General features: G+C 40.8%; 1 protein-coding gene across 1 annotated transcript in view; it reads left to right on the top strand.

Annotated features, from left to right (window-relative positions):
- The window catches only part of LOC122785012 (aryl hydrocarbon receptor-like), a 30848-nt gene extending 17083 nt beyond the window's left edge, over positions 1 to 13765 (top strand). The window contains exons 3-11 of the mRNA XM_044050559.1: positions 1883 to 2004; positions 3104 to 3193; positions 3649 to 3763; positions 3842 to 3966; positions 4059 to 4261; positions 4369 to 4478; positions 4878 to 5019; positions 5815 to 7489; positions 8509 to 13765. Of these exons, the coding sequence (XP_043906494.1) occupies positions 1883 to 2004; positions 3104 to 3193; positions 3649 to 3763; positions 3842 to 3966; positions 4059 to 4261; positions 4369 to 4478; positions 4878 to 5019; positions 5815 to 7489; positions 8509 to 8592 (2666 nt within the window). The 3' untranslated portion in view covers positions 8593 to 13765. The remainder of the gene's footprint in view (positions 1 to 1882; positions 2005 to 3103; positions 3194 to 3648; positions 3764 to 3841; positions 3967 to 4058; positions 4262 to 4368; positions 4479 to 4877; positions 5020 to 5814; positions 7490 to 8508) is intronic.
- The last annotated feature ends 3569 nt before the right edge of the window (positions 13766 to 17334 follow it).

The following is a 17334-nucleotide window of genomic DNA, read 5'->3' as shown; positions in this document are numbered from 1 at the left end:
ACTTCCCAGGCTTGACTTCTCAATCCTGAAGGCTTTTTGGTTTGTTTGTTTGTTTGTTACACACTGTCTGTCCAGGTTTCATATTTTCTCTCGCTGAGAACTTGAATGAAATAACATCAACAAAGCCATGCTCAGGATTAGCGAGTGCAGCCATCCATCTCGGCCATTAGTCGGCCTTGTGTCGATCTAAATCATCAGATTGTAAACCAGTCCTCGGCACCGGTAGAACAACTCCACAGGCTTACATGTGGCCTTAGTGTCGGAGTAAGTGTTTCCTGGCCTTGGTGTTGACACACAGAAAAGAAAAAAAAGAAAAAAATCATGTCAATCCAGTCTTGATAATACCACAAACGTCCTCCTCCTCCCTGCTCTGTGTTTGATGTCAGTGGGAATCTTCCTTCACGGCCTCCCACAAACTCACAAGAATGTGTCTCCAGCCTCTGGTCAAGCTCTGTCCGGGTATCATGACACATCCATGATGCCTCCCCTCTCCTCCTCCTCCTCCTGCAGCAGCAGCATGGAGGACTGCATGTGTAAGCACACGAGCAACTGTGCCACAAACTGTTAACAATGGAAAAAGACGGGGAGGGAGAACAGAGCGCTCACCGCTGGGGAAGAAAACTCGAATCAAAACAAACAGGCAGCCACAGAGAGGCCCACTCACTCACGCGATCTCTGAATAGAGGGAAAAAAAAGAAAAAGAGAAAGAAAAACGGGGGGAAAAAAACAACCCATGAGGGATGTATTGGATTATCCAGATTTTTTAACTTGACGTAGCTCGGCCTGCGTTGGCCAGCGTGTTTGGCTGAAGTGGGAATAGCTAATCATGATGAGTGTGTGTGTGTGGGATTTCTTTTTTTTTAATTGGTGCTTGCCTGATTTCTGAGGCTGCACATGCAGAGTGTCAGTCCGTGCAGGTCGGGGTGTTTATGTAAACGCTGTGTGAGTTCTCTCAGACGGGGGTGTGGAGTGTCTTGTGTGTCTGTGCTGGAGAGGAGAGTTCGGGGTGGGGGGCCCCCTTCCCTTCCCTTCCCTTCTTTAAGGAGTTGCGTGACAGGGCTGCACTGACGTGCTGGGAGAGGCCATATCCTGGGATTTTCCTGTAGTGGCCTTTCAGATAAGGGAAGCACTCTTGTTGGCTACTGCTTACAAAAACCCTCCAGGGACAGATACAAGAGGACGGTGTGTGTGTGTGTGTGTGTGTTATTTCTGCGCATGCATTATGTGTGTGCGGATACGCAGGCTGCCATATCGGTTTCCCAGCAATGAGAAAACCTGTCTTCTGGCAGTGCACCAACGACTGAGAGCTGGCTTTGCTTTTTCTTCTGCGGATTTATGAACCTATCATTAGAATATTTATAGATCCACACTGGGGCTGTTTTGATTTTTGGTAAAGTTCCAGTTGGATATTTTAGGGCCAAAAAGGTGAATCAGTCCTTAGTCAATTACTAAAATAAATAATGATATAATAATGAACTACCTTGAAATTAATTAAACTAAAGCAGAAACAGAGATTTTTCAATATAAATATTTTCTTGGTTTTTTTTTTTGGTTTTTTTTGCTTCACATAACAAAGAAATCATTAACACTGAATAATTTTGAGAAATACTGATCCACATTTTTCAATATTTTATGGACCAAGCGATTAATTAAGAAGATAATCGATTATGAAAATAACCAGGGCTGCAGCTAACGAATACTTTAATCGGTACTTTAACGATATCTTTGAGTCTGGTTCCTCTCCAATGACGTCTATAGTGCTTGCTCATTTTGTGAATTGATCGGTTATGATATGTTTATTTTGCCACACTGTCATTTATACAAGCATCGAGAAATTATACTGATATCCTCTTTGCCTTTTTTTTTGTCACCTCGTTTACAGCGACCACGAAGAGCGGCAACGCTTCGTTGTTCCCCGCACTGAAAGGGCTAAACGGACAGAATGGACAGAACGGAAACAGCGCGGACGCCACAAGCTTCTCTGAGGGGGACCTCCTCCTCCAGGTACGAGACGGGAAAACTAAAATGTGATTTTTGAATGTATGTAAAATGCTCGGCAAAAAACTCCCTTTGTAGAACCAAAAAAAGCCACCTTTAAACCACCCTGAAACAGTCGGAGGTTACTTTCCTCTCACGGTGTAATTCGTCACTCCCCTGCCCCCGAGGCCCGGCAGGTGCACAAATGCACACTCAAACTTTGTTTATTTGCGCGTTAGTCATGTTGTATACAGGTAATCCAGGTCTATCCACGGAGGAGGAAGTTATGACAGGTGACACTGCTCGTCTTGGTGCCGGGTGCCAAAGCCCCGGCCATGCTCGGTGGCTTTTAACAAAACCTCTGCTTGTCAAACGCCGTCATGTGCCTTGTTTATTTGCGCTCACCTGTCACGTATGTTTTCACACCTTGCTCTGCGCAATGATCACAACGGGCACTGATTGTGTCACACAAAGGGCTCTTTGAGGAGCTGCAGCTGGGCCATGTGACTCACCGACTGTCATCCCAAAACTGACATCTTTTTTAATACAGAATTATACATATTTAATTTGTTTGTTGCTTGCACTTAAAACTCATCCACACAGACTGTAAAATGTCGTTAAAAGTTGCTTTTACTGATCAATTTTGTGCCCTTATAGACAAAATATAATATAAAATATAATTTTAACATACTGTAAACCCTAAATAACGTTTTAGATAAATTCATTTCTCAGTGTACATAGTGGACGTTACAGCTCGACAACACATTCCAAAGTCATTGTTCCTCTATTTTCTTCTGGGGAAAAAAAGACAATACAAAGGCGACTGCAAACCACATCTACAAACTACTAAAACTCTCCCAGAACAGACACACACAACCATACAATAATCCCTATAAAGACTAACATGAAGAATAACGTAAAGACTATGTGCCTGCATATATAAATCTATAAGCAAAAACATGAATAAATTAAATATTTAAATAAATTTTAAAAAATGCGTGAGCAATAAACTGACAATACTGGCATATTGTAATACAATTATTAATTGTAATTATATAATTTCATGAGATGTGTGTGTTTGCTAACTCACTAACTAACTGACTGACTGTATGTTTCCCCCGTGCAGGCATTGAACGGGTTTGTGATTGTGGTCACGTCAGATGGTTTGGTGTTTTATGCCTCGTCCACAATCAAGGATTACCTGGGCTTCCATCAGGTGAGCTGCTGCTTCTTCTTCTGTTTCTCTAAGTGCTTTTATATAACATCACATATTACAGATTACACAATATGTATGTACAGTTGACTGTGGTAAATTGCCATTACTGGGATAATCAGGCTAAAATCATGAATATTTCACCAACATACAGTCCCAGTGAGATCCACAAGGGGGAGCCTGCATCTCTCTAGTTGTTATTTTTCTCTTGAAAAATACAAATATCCTTTGTGACTTCATTTTGTAATGTTTTTGCGCGTGATTTTTGTCAGGAAGTTCTCTGACTTCTTCTGGGCAGTTACGCTAAAATGCACTAGCTAGAACCTTGGTTTTAACTTGGGTTGGGAAAAGTATGCACATTTTTTTGGTCCCACAGCCCCATACTTTGAGAACCGCTTAGTGTTTGTGAGCTCCTCGCATTGTGGCTGATGTCTTGTTGTCCCCTCTCCTGCCAACAGTCAGATGTTGTTCACCAGAGTGTGTATGATCTCATCCACACCGACGACCGGGACTTGTTCAGAGAGCAGCTGCACTTCGCCATGAAGCCCCCGCCAGCCTGTGTGGGTGGAAACGGTGAGTTTGAAATTTAAAACGTGACTTTCATCATGCACAGGCGTCATTTTGACTTTTTTTTTTTGTCTTTGGTCTCAGTCCTGAGCGCTGCTAACACAGTGATGTACAGCCCCGAGCAGCTCCCCCCGGAAAACTCCTCGTTCCTGGAGCGCACCTTCGTCTGTCGCTTCCGCTGCCTCCTGGACAACTCTTCCGGCTTTCTGGTCAATACGGCGATATTTAAGTTGTCAATTTGTAGCCCCGTTGTACTGTTTTGATTACTTACCTCACGTTCTATCTATCCCCCCCAATCCAGGCATTGAAATTCCAGGGACGACTGAAGTACCTCCACGGCCAGAGTGTCTTGAGGGACAACCAGGTCTGCAACAAGCCTCAGCTGGCGCTGTTCACCATTGCGATACCCGTCCAACCTCCGGCGATTGTGGAGATCAGAGCAAAGATGCTCCTCTTTCAAACCAAACACAAGCTGGACTTCACACCCACAGGCATTGACAGCAGGTGCCTCAGTCTCCTCCTTTCACCACTTTTGCTTTATGTACTCCTATATTATTGCAGTAAAACTAACTTCATGTGCTGTCTTTTTGTCTTTGCTTGTCTCTCTACAGGGGCAAGGTCGTCCTGGGCTACTCGGAGCTGGAAATCTGTATGAAAGGCTCCGGCTACCAGTTCATTCATGCAGCGGACATGATGTACTGTGCCGACAAACACATGCGCAGTAGGTTTGAATTTAAACACATGAACGCGGTTTTGTTTTATCGGGAAATTGTCACTCGACAGGTAGACCAACATCAAAACAGTACAATTAATCTGGATACAAATGGAATAGAATAGAAAAGAAATGCTTTATTCATCCCCAAGGGGAAATTAAATTGTTTAAACATAGCAGCAATACATACAAAATAAAACATACTCATACAAACATTTGTATGGGACAATATATGATCATTTCTGTCATTTCTAGTCATTTGTGGTTACAAGAACAAACAATAAACAACAACAGGAGAGGATGAAATAAATACACAAATAACGACGTTCAGTGATGTCGTAACCAGTATTTACTGCTGATCTCCCACAGTCTCTCATTGTGTGTTTGTGTGGTTTATTTTTATTGCAGTGATTAAAACAGGAGAGACTGGACTGTGTGTTTTCCGGCTCCTGAGTAAGACCAACGAGTGGGTGTGGGTGAAGTCCAACGCCAGGCTGATCTACAAAGGAGGGAGACCTGAGTTTATCATCGCAAACCAGAGAGCTTTATCGTAAGTGCTTTATTGCTTGTTTTTTAGTGTCTTTATTGTGATTAAACATGTAGATATGTGTAGATAAATGAAAGAGTTTTCTGTCTGTGTGTTTGTCAGTGTTAGCGCTGCAACTAGCGGTTATTTTCATAATCGATTGATCCGCCCAGTTAAATGTAATGTCCTATTTGTCCACAGACCAAAATGATTCAGTTTGAATGATTTCTTTGTTTATGTGGAGCAAGGAAACCAGAAAATATTCACATTTAAGAAGCTGAAAAATCAGAAAGCCTGTGAAAAAATAACATTTTTGTCAAAGCAGTTCAATCAATAATCGAGTACTAGTTTCAGCGCTACTTTCCCTCCAAAGACTGTATATATTAAAGTGTATACATACATATGTATATATACATATGTATGTATGTATATTTATATTTATAAATATATATATATTTATATATATAAATATATGTGTGTGTATATACAGTATATGTAAATATATATACGTATGTATATACATATATATACATATATACATATATATGTATATATATATACATATATATATGTACATATGTATATACACACGTATGATTAAAGACACCAAGCACATTCCCCAATGATTTGGTAGGCAAATTTGCCCTTTGCTCAAAATTGACTGTATGATGTGATTCGGTCTCCGTATAGAGAGTTTGAGAAACACAGACTGGCTTTTACACTCAAATTTACACTCAGGGCGGAGCTTGACATGCTATTAATTAGCTATGCTAAAGTAGTTGTTAATATCTCTAATGTGACTTCTTTGGTCTCTCCCAGCAATGCGGAGGGTGAGGAATATCTGCACCGGAGGCAGGTGGAGCCGGCCTTTGCCATCACCACAGGGGAAGCCGTCCTCTACACCACCACTGCCACTGTGGACGTCTCGCTGTATCAGTTCAACAAGAAATTCGACTGCGACATGGGCAAAGACGTGCCCCCCCACTCTCTGCTGGACTGCTTCCTGAGACAGGACGAGTCGGCCTACACGCAGGCTGCCGCGTCGCCCTCACCTGTGGACCAGGTGTTCATGGAGAGCCACGCCCTGGTCAGCATACCCAGCGACACGTGGCAGGACGCTGGGGCCATGAGCAGCGCGGTTAACAGTGCCATCGTGAAGGAGGAGTCCAAGCAGTCTGTGATGGCCGTCATCGACAACCTGGAGAAGATTGCCCAGAATGGCGACCTCCCCGCGACGCTGCAGAACCTGGAGGTCAGCGACGAAGAGCTGGTGGAGTGGGAGAACGCTCTCAAGAGGTTGGGTCAGGAGGGCGATCAGCAGAACAGCATCAAGTCCGACCTGGACAGCATCCTCACCACAGACATATTCGACTACATCGATGACATCTTGTTCCAGGAGAACCCCAGACCCACCAATGGCCTGACGCCAGGGAGCAACAATCATCACGGCGCCTTCAGCCACGTTGCGGCTCATTTCTCCGAGGAACAGATGTTTAAGAAGCTGAGCCCCAATCACACGTTCTCGCCAAAGAACGGCCTCTACGCTCACCAGCAGGACACCGCCATCATGGAGGCCGCTGTGATCTTCAACGGCGGCCAGAAGCTCTCGCACCAAGGTCACCTTCTCGCTCAGTCTGACGCCAAACTGCCGCCTCCTCAGGAGCTGCAGCTCCAGGACATTTTCAGCCCGTCGATAGAAATCCCAGAGCTTATTGTCCCTAATGTCTCAGGGGTGGATCCTCTGGCTCCTTTTCAGTCCCTCGGGCAGGCGTCCTTCGGCCACACGGAGCATCCTCCGGGGATTACTGTGCCCGCGCAGAACAGTTTACAGGCTCCTGCAATGGCAGCAAATGGACCGATGCTGCCGAGCTCTGTGAAAACGGCAATCAATGTAGCACCTGGCGTCATGGACATTTTACCTCCCCTCATTCCTTGCAAAGACTTAAAATCCTCCCCGCCGCCAAATATTCCCGTGCACTATTCCGCACCTCACCTGCAAGGAAGCCCCGCCTTCGACACGCACAAGGTTCAGCAGTGGCCACAGAGTCAGCAGCAGCAGAAGCTGCCGCACACTGGCGTCACGCACAACGGACATGCTCCGATGCCGGCGTGTAACGGACAAACGGCAGAGAGCCAAACATTCCCGCACGCCAGCCTCTGGCAGAGCAGCGTCACCCGAGTGAAACATGGCCAGCAGGGGGAGCTGACGTGTGGCCAGGCAGCTTCGCACAGGGGCTGCATTTTCAGCCACCACTTTTCCTCCAGCCCGGCGGCACTGGACGGCATGCTGGGCCTCACCGGGTCCACCGTGCTGCGGGAGACAGACGCGTTGCTGGGCCAGAGTCCCCTGCAAGGCTCCCGCTGCCTGCCGTGGGGCCGAGGTGAGCCGGTGGCGGGCGTGTCCGCCGTCAACCAGGAGAACGGCAACATCGTGTCGGCCTCAGAGCGTGCACTTAACATTCACCATTACCAGGAAAACCTCCGGCAAATGCAGGTAAATAGAATTTTAATGATGATATCGCAGTGTAAGTTTCTTCCATAGCTACAGTATATATTGGAAGTTGTTAACTTGCTTTATATTTATCAAACGTTTAACATTTTAAACACGTCTCTTTATTGATTAAGGTCATTTGCTGCGCACAAACAAGTGTCAGGTGCCTTTTCAACGTTCGCTGTTGAGCCAAAAAGTTCAATCTTAAATGTCCAGGGTGTACAGTTTAAGTAAAATAGTTTTCATTTGGCAGAAATTGATGATAAAATCATTTGGAATGCACAATATTATCAGCTCGATATTGGCTTTATCTCCTTGACTTCTGTGCTTGTGCCGTCCTCAATTATTAATTTGCACAATGAAAGAAATGTCTGCTGTGACATATTATTTCATTTATTTATTCATTTATTATTAGTAAAAAAAATATTGTGCATCCGTAACAATAATAATAAACCCCAGAATTAGACTTTTTTTTTATTGATGTCATGGTTGAGTCAGTTCTATTGAAGGCTGCCATTTTGGACTGCCATTGTTTTTACAGTAGCCCTCAATGGACAAATGTTTAAACATCTTTTGAGTTTTGGTTCTCCAACATTTCCCCATTAAAAGACAATTATTTTTTTTTAAAATAAAATGATTTTATTGATGATTTCCATCCCCAAAATAAGAGTGGCTGCTGTAGAAAACACCGTGAAGATGACTTCTTAACGGCTTCTTCTACGTCTACAGAAATCAAAAATGCTTCATTTTAAGACAAATGTATGCTTTTTCAATATCTGCCAATAATCCCTGTACTAAATTCATAAGAAACTTTGATTTTATTCATCACAAACCTGATTCCTTATCAATAATTTAGCTTTTTTATTATTATTTGTGACATTATGAATGGGGGAAAACATTTTTTTATTATTATTATTTATAACTCGCGTTTTCCTGTCATATCACTATCGTGTCACTGTGTAAGGATAAAGGAAGGAAGATGTAATTTCCTGTCACTGTTGTATCTCCTCTCCTCTCCTCAGCAGGATGAAAGACTCTCAGCTGAACTCAACGGCATTTTTGCTGCTCCTCCTCCTCACGACGTCGCCCTGTACCTGGCCGAGTAGAGTCTCCGCCCCCGCCGCCGCCGCCGAGGCACTTCACGTTTGCCTGCATCAGTGCTTCTTTTTCTAAAATTCTTTCTCCTCCTCCTCATTCTTTACTCTGTCTGTTATTTTCACACATTTTGTTTTATATCATATTTACTCCATCCAGGCTGTAATGTTTTGTTTTTTTTTAAAAAAAAAAAAAGCTGTTCTGTCAGTTTCTAGTGAACATACACTATAATAGTTTTGTCATAATAATGAAGTATAAAGCCGCAAGTGCCTGTACTAAGAGGCTTGAGCCAGGTAAATCCAAGGTAAATCCAAAGACATATTTTATATATAGATATAGAGATATGTATATATATATATTCCAATTTTTAAAACCATAAAAATGTGGAGTTTTATATAAATTCTGTTTCGATATCATCAGTTTACACACAACACACAGCTTCTACCATTTTTTAACACTTTATATATTTTCAATGAAATCCTTAAATGAGGCTGATCTAAGAAAAAAAAAATCTGTGTATGCTATATTTGTTTCACTAGCAAATCTGTGCTGGCTCCTAATGTACAAACATGTTTTTATCTGAAGTGCAAATGACTGGGGGGAACAAACAAACAAACAAACACAAAAAGGAGCAAATGAGAAAATGTTGAACAGGAAAAAGGAGAGAAAAAAATAACGTCCGCTCGCTGCAGCTTCTGTCGGGGATGAGGAGAAGAGAGTCTTTGTTTCCTCTTTAGTTTGAGTTCACTGCTGCTAGTTAAGACCTTTGTATTTGTCTAATTCTGAAGTGATACTGAAGATATAAGTAGCTCCTGTGACGATTAGCTTTGAGAAAGTAAACTCTGTTAAAAGTCCCTTAACCTCATTGTGCGTTCCATTCCATATGCTGCTTTTCCCACTACACGGCTCGGCGAGGACATAGCGCGGTTTCTTTTACTTTTCCGTTCAGTGATACTTAAAATCTGACGTCGACAGACTGCCGACCACTGATTGGTCAGAGAGTGTCGTCACTGGAAGAGTCATGAGCTGCGACGTCCGACACAAGAATCAAACCAAACTGTAGATCAGTTAAGAAGACTTAAAAACCCTGGCAACATCCGTTAATCTCCCAACATTTAGCAAAGGAAATGTCTAAAATCTCAATATTTACATATTTCAATATAGAGTCTGGTGTATTTAGCGACAGCACTGCCGAAGATCGGCGATTGTGAGCTGAATTCACAACCTGGTATTTCAGTTCAGATCTTTTCTAATCAAACTGATTCTAATGATTCAGTTACACCGAAAAGAACCCGTTTTACAAGTCACTAATTTGTGTGTTTCACGCAGCCGTGCTGTGATGACTCCGCCCACATTTGGGAGGTATTACAGTAATGGCAAACCATACCAAACCGTGTAGAGCCGTGCCGGAACTGTGTAGTGGAAAAGCGCCGACATACATCGCAGCAACGTGTCCACAAATTTAAAAAATTGAGAAGTACTATGTGTACAACTGACTTACTGTGAAACTAATGAGACAGGAAAAGGAAGCAGAGTTTTTAGCGGCAACACGAGGGAGGGGCAGCCATCTTGAAATCCCGTGTCAGGACTTGTGACGGGGAAATTCTGAACTTTCGACGTCAACTGGAACGCACCGTCACCCGGATTAAATATTGTCCTCGATGTCGCAAAATCACACCGCAATCGCAAATTTCACTCAAAATAACCGCAGAACAATGAGTACATATTTATTTAAAAGTACACGTTGAAGAAAGCTGCCTCCACATTCATGGGCGTCGTCCTCTGTACTGTCTCTTAAAGGTGCGTTCAGGAGCTTCGAGTTTCGAGAGAGCGACAAAAAGAGGATTCACAAGATAAAGCTAATAATAGCAATAACGTTCATAACAACAGCAACACAAACCCTCATTTCCAAAGGTTCAAAGGTGGCAGTAGCATTCCCAGAGTGCACATAGGCCTTATTTTTGACTGCACAAGTAACGAGGGGTCCCACTTCCTGTTTTGGTGCCACACTTCCGCTTCCGGTGTCCGTTTCCTTTCATGTATCGTATGTGGTGGGAACTCTCAAACCCACGGAACACCAACCTTCTTCTTCTTCTTCTTCTTCTGAGAGCTACTCAACATTTATTGTCGTTTCACATGGTATTCAAGAATACACATGTTGAAGCGCAAATACACAATGTAATGGCTAATCGCTAATAATCGCTGTAAAAAAGCTAAGAACTAAAACCCTTAAATAATCAAAAAAAGTAAACATACACAAGAAAAGAAAAGACATACAGACAAAATGGCTTGTTTCGCCTGAACATTTAGAAAATCTTGGCGTCCACAACTCACATTTCACAATAAACATAACAAAAAATAGTATTTATTTTTTTTGGCCTCTTACTGATTAATTGGCAAATAATCATTTAGTGTTAAAAGGGGGCGGGACACCAGTGTTTGATTGGCTACAGATGTGGTCACCCCCGATCTAAACTATGGTTAACAAATGGAAATGGAAGGTCAAATCTGGGTCATATGAAGGAAAACTCTTGCCTGTGGGAGGTTTTTACCGACATTTCCTGCGTGGTTGTAGATTTATTTTCAGCCATTAAGTCATATTTTCCTTGGAGGAGAAGACTATTACGGTCCACATTCCCGTCTTGCATTCCCATTCCATTCATGTTTTTTCCCGCTTCGACCAACTGTCCGTTATATCACCAAACGTTACCCTTTAGCAATGCTAATCCGTCAAAGTCAAACTGTAGAAGTCACTCGTCTTCTATGGCTTTATCCTCCAATCCCAGCTGACATACGGCGAAAGTCACACCCTGGACAGATCGCCCGTCCATCACAGAGACAAACAGCCGTCCACTCTCAGTGTCCAATTTGCCCAAAATCCCCAAATATGCATGCACCCAGGTCTTCTTGAGCAAAGTTGAGAGTTCTAAACCACTACACCAAACCTCTAGCCTCCAAACCGGAAGTGCCCAAAGACTGGCTCTGGTGCCACAGATGGGTCGCAGGAGACTTTTTTTGGGTTCCCCACACAAAATATTTTTTGCCCCCAAACCTTTGTAGGTAAGATGATAGAATATGTTTTAAATAACATAAAATAGCATAAAGTGAAGTTTTGACTCCTTTAGCCAACATTTACCATTTAAAATTCATGCTAGGTTTTAGTCGCTATCATTGCAAGCTAATTAGCTTTCTGCCATGATTTTTTATTGTGTGTGACTGGGGGGGTCACGGTAATCTTTAAAATGTGGATAACCTAGGTTTTGCTAAATGTTGTGGTTGTTTTGTGCGACAAAAACAGCCTGGTCCAAGACCTCCGTTTGTATGTAAACACATACTTTTGATACAATTGTCTCATACTCTTGCGAAGTGATAGCGATAATTTTACGACGGCCCTATTAAAAGTGAACGTGTGATTGGCAACTGTAAAATAATTTAAATATACAGTGGTATATGCAGTACAGACGTTATAACCACATTATATACAGCATGACGTTAATATTTACAGTGTAAATAAAATTGTAGACATGTAAATAATATGGTTTTGTTCTAGAACATATGTATGTTCTTAAAGAAATTGAGTTTGGATGTATGTGAACGGCCCTTTTCTATTATTATTATTATTGTTTTTATTGTAATTTACGTCATGTGATGCATTTTTAATCACATATAACTCATGTGTAGTTCACCCTGTAATGTTAAGGAACTATAGAGGATGCAGCCCCTGAATTGTGACGCAGCAAAATGAAGAGAAAATGATTGCAAATCGGCTTCATTTAAAGTGAATATTAAAGCAGCTCTCAACCAAAAACTTCCTCATTTCTATTCCATATTGCTACGCCCGTATTTTGTGATCTTGCAAAGACATTTAGTCATATACAGTATTTGTTGTCGTGTCGTCTTTCTTGATAGGCAGCTGAGAAATATCTCTTCCTTCCTGTGTAAAAACAAAACAAAGGCAGTCTAATTAGGGATGCACTAAATGAGGCGTTGATAATAATAATAATAGTAATAATAATATCCTTTCTGTAAATTTAGTGAGATTATATATTTAAGTGCATTTCAAGGCTCTGAGGAGTTCCCTTAGTCAATTTTCCATGATAAAATATCCTTAACAAAGGGAAAACTTCAGTCATTTATGCAGTGATTTTTTTTTTTTTTTATAATTTCAAGAGTATTAGGGCCGCATGGAAAAAAAAATAAAGGCATGAATTCTGAGATTAAAGTCAGAATTCAAGACTGAAGTCAGAATTCAGAGAAAAAAGTCAGAATTCTAACATTCTGAGATTAAAGTCAGAGTTCTGACATTCTGAGATTAAAGAATTCTTGCTGGTTTATTTTTTACTTTCTTTGCCTGAATACTCTTCCATAAATAACTGTTTTTTTTCCTCTTTTGGCTCCTTTTATTTTAAAGTGACGTATCCTCAGATGTACTAGGATGTATCCTCAGATGTACTAGGATGTATCCTCAGATGCACACTTGGATGTATCCTCAGATGTACACTAGGATGTATCCTCAGATGTACTAGGATGTATCCTCAGATGCACACTCGGATGTATCCTCAGGTGTACACTATGGTGTGTACACTAGGATGTATCCTCAGATGTACACTAGGATGTATCCTCTGTTGTCTCCTCAGTAGGAACATTAACGCGGCAGCTTGACCTTCTTTCTGCCACATCGTTGAGTTTTTTTACTTCACATTTTTAATCATGTTAAATGAAAGAAAACATTTTTTTAAAAAAACATCTTAGATACACATAAATATCAACATATTTTCTCACTTCCTGGCTGCGATGATGATCAGACTGTGGAGGCTAAAACGAACACGGGACTTTTGGACATTTCGGAGCCAAAATGATTTGTTCACTTCACAATGCTGTTGATTTTTTTTATTTTTTTTAAACTAACATGTTCCTCGACGGCTGCCATTGTTTCCCTGTCTTTGTTTATACCAGAACTGCTCACTTCAGTGTAAGAATCTATTTAACCAGTTAGCCACCATATCTATATCATCATAAAAACAATGTATGTAAACGTACGTAATCAAACTCTTTTTGTCTACTGTTAAAATGCCTTTCTTCTTATTTTTCATAAATACGCTGTATGTGTGCAATGATTCGCATCTTTGGCTCGTTTTATTGTAACGACAGTGTTCAGATTAAACTGGAGATGGAATAATCTGATATTCAGATTATTTTTTTCCCCCATTCATTTTACTATCTACCCTTTGCAGCACATAGTCTGACATATGACATTCCACATTAAGACATATATACATATTGTGATTAGTATTGGATTACATGTCTTAATCTGATTATTTCTTAATATTATGGCATGACATTTTTTGGATTAGGTATTTTAGATAATGCTGTTTGTGTGCCAGTGTCTTGCTACTGTTATTTTAATCAGATTATGATCAGAATATCACTGTGAACAGCAGTAAAACTCAGAATTCTGTAGTTCTGAGATTAAAGTCAGAATTCATGCTGTTTAAGGTCTACCTTTTTGCTGCACATAATCCGATTATGACACCCACCCAGCATTATAATCTGATTAACACATATACACATATTGTGACTAGTATTGTATTGGATGTCTTAATCTGGTTATTTCTTAATATCATGGTATGACTTTATTGGGATTAAGTTTTTTAGAAAATGTTGTTAGTGTCTTGCTACTGTACTTTTAGTCAGATTACTATCAGAATATCACTGTGAATGGCAGTAGTCAGACTTTGACGTTTGAGATGTGAACTGGATTATTTTATGAAGTAATTTACATATAATCTGGATATTAGTAATGACAGATGTGAAGGAGAATTATAGGTGGGTTTCTCAGGATGACATGATACTGAGTGTCCACTAGGGGGCTCACTTTCTCAACACAGGAATCACATAATTACAGATCAGTGATTGAATGCTTTTTTTAAAAAAGTGTTGATTGTTTTGGGTTTTTTTTAAATAAGGCACAAACACAGATTATAGATATATGATTAATTACCTGTTTTATTAAATGTGATTATTAATTCATACAAAGCTTTAAAATTAAGTTCACATTTCAAACAAATATGTGGTTTGTGCATTAGAGTCTTAGTTATTGTACTGTCCAGTAGTGTAGAGTTCACGTGTTTCAAACTCAAGGCCCGGGGGCAACAACCAGCCCACGACACAACTGTTATTTGGCCCGTGAGATATTTTTGTTTCGTCTTTCCTGCTCCTCCTTTGACTCACTTATCAATGCCACACATGAAGTTAACTCACCTGTTAAAGCCCAGTCCAACTTTATTTATAAAGCACGTTAAATACAACATCAGAGATGAATAAAATATAGAAACAAACAACAGAACAGACAATAAAACACTTCTGTAGAGAATATAAAAAAAATATAAGAACACAAACAAGTCGTACAATAAAAGTGTCCGAGTCTGTGTTCGGCACATTGTGTCCACTCATTCTGTCTCTTCTCCTCCACTGACTTCACGCTGTCCTGCAGGAAGACTTTGACAGGGACAAAGACTCCGCAACGACCTGTCCTTCAGTGGTCCACCTGAGCTCAGAGCACCAAAACCACATTCACAGTCGGTGGTGGCGTCTGTCCCTTGAGACACTCGGTGTCCAAACAAACAGAAGAGGCTTTCTTGTTGGACACATTCTCCTGGTGTGTGTGTGTGTGTTTGTTTGTGTTGACTGTGGAACTGTGTGTATAGAACACCAATATATCTTTGTGAGGACATTTTGGCTGGTCCTGATGACTAGGATTTAGGTTAAGGGCACTTAGTTGTGATGCTTACGGTTAAGGTAAGGGGTTATTGAAAATGCTGTGCAAGAATGTGTGTGTGTGAGAGGTACTTGTATTTGTTACCTTTTTAAGACCTTTTCTGGTGTAATCACTGACCTTTTCAGGAGCAGTATTCCTCGTGGAGACCAAAACCTGGTCCTAGTGAAGCAGAACCTCATTTCAGAGAAACTGTGTGTGCGTGTGTGTATTCTTGTATGTATGGCTTTGTGAGGACCAATAGTCATGTAAACCATCTGAGTTTAGGACATTTTGTCTCATCCTTACATCTTTAAAATGTCTTTCTGGGGGGTTAAGACCTGGTTTTAGGGTTAGGTTTAGAATTGGTTTTGGGTGAGGGTAATAATCCTGGTCTTATATGTGTGTCACAGAGAGAAGTCTAAACCACTTCTGTGCCATGTATGTTTTATAATTGATTTAATATGTGTAAAGGTGACATTTTATACTGAAAGAGAATGGAACCGTGAGCTACTTCCTGTTGAAACAGGCTACTTCCTGTTGAAACAGGCTACTAAGGTAGTTTTAGGGGAAAATATTTAATGTCAGTAGTTGTTCTTGGAAAGTAAGTACATGTTAGTTTCCGCAGAAGCAGGAAATGCCTGCAGATTCATAGAATAGATGAAGTTTCTGGTAAAGAGAGCGGAACAGTGACAGGACATTAGCACGGCGGCCATTTTGTCTTGTTTTGTTTTAGCAGGAAAAAGCATCACAGGTGAGAGTGATGCCGTTACCGATGACGCGAGTCAGGACAGTGAATCTGAGGCTGACGCTGAATTCATCACCTTTCATGTCAACACTCGAGGTAAAAATTCACCCTTTCACTTATTTATTTCATCAAGAAAATGAAAAAAAAGACAGCTAGCAGTGTGTTATGTGTGTTGGCCTAGTTTTCTGTGTGTGTGTGGGGGGGGGTGGGGGGGGTCTTCAACACCCTGAGGGTCTGATCTGGTCACATGACTCAGTTTATACATGTCCATACTGTTCATGCACATTTAGATTTATCAGTATGTGTCAGCTGCTCATGTTGCTCATGTTACATACAAAGCATTTTTATTATATTAATAATAACAGTTTGTGTCGGCCCTGTGATTTCAAAATAAAACTAATTATGGTTCGATAAGAGGAATTTATATTTGTTATGTGTAATTTTTCACTTGTTACACGGACTTGTTGTGGGTCAAGCGTGTTCTCGACCCGGTTCAGGATTCTGCTGTTTGTTTGTTTTTTAAATAAAGCGACTGAGGAAAGAAAATAAAAGTTATCCTAAATGTAAAAAAATAGACCAAATTACATCTTTTTTTTTAAACTACATTTCAGAAAAAGAAAAAAAAACATCTTTGTTGGTTTCGCCTAAATGTAGAATTAGATTTGTGTCAATAATATCAAACACTTTTTAAGACGCAAATTACACTTTATGAAACACAAAATCAAAATATCGATTTAATCGTTTAAAATTATTGTATTTTTTATTTGTATGTGTATTATTTGCTCTGAGAGTTTTTTTGTTTGTGATTATGACCGTGGGCGGAGCTTAGGACGCTGCCTGCTGATTAGCTACCGAGTTTTGGAGCAACAGCTCAACGATGGACCACAAGAAGACACGGGCGTGGAATCGCCAGTCATCTGGAACAAGTTTTTCCCCGCCGACATCCAATAAGTTACTTATAATAACTGTAAATGTAATAATCGAAATAATTAAAAATGTTTGTAAGGATCTAACGTTTGCCAGATTATCTTTTCCAGGCGGACAGCGACTCCACGCCTGTGTCTACTTCTGTTCCACTGAGCTGTAGCTCCAAAACTCTCTGGCCAATCAGCAGGCAGTGTCCTTAGCCCCGCCCATGGACATAATCACCAACAAAAAAACAACACAAACATAAAAATACACAAGTGTTATTTTTCAGTTTATACTGAAAATCTGAGTCTGTTGTTGTTTACTTGTTTATGTTTGTTTCTC

The sequence above is a fragment of the Solea senegalensis genome, linkage group LG2 (genome assembly GCF_019176455.1).
Source record: "Solea senegalensis isolate Sse05_10M linkage group LG2, IFAPA_SoseM_1, whole genome shotgun sequence".
NCBI lineage: Eukaryota > Metazoa > Chordata > Actinopteri > Pleuronectiformes > Soleidae > Solea > Solea senegalensis.
Note: the sequence above shows the minus strand (reverse complement) of the source record. Positions and strands in the feature narration are given on the sequence as shown.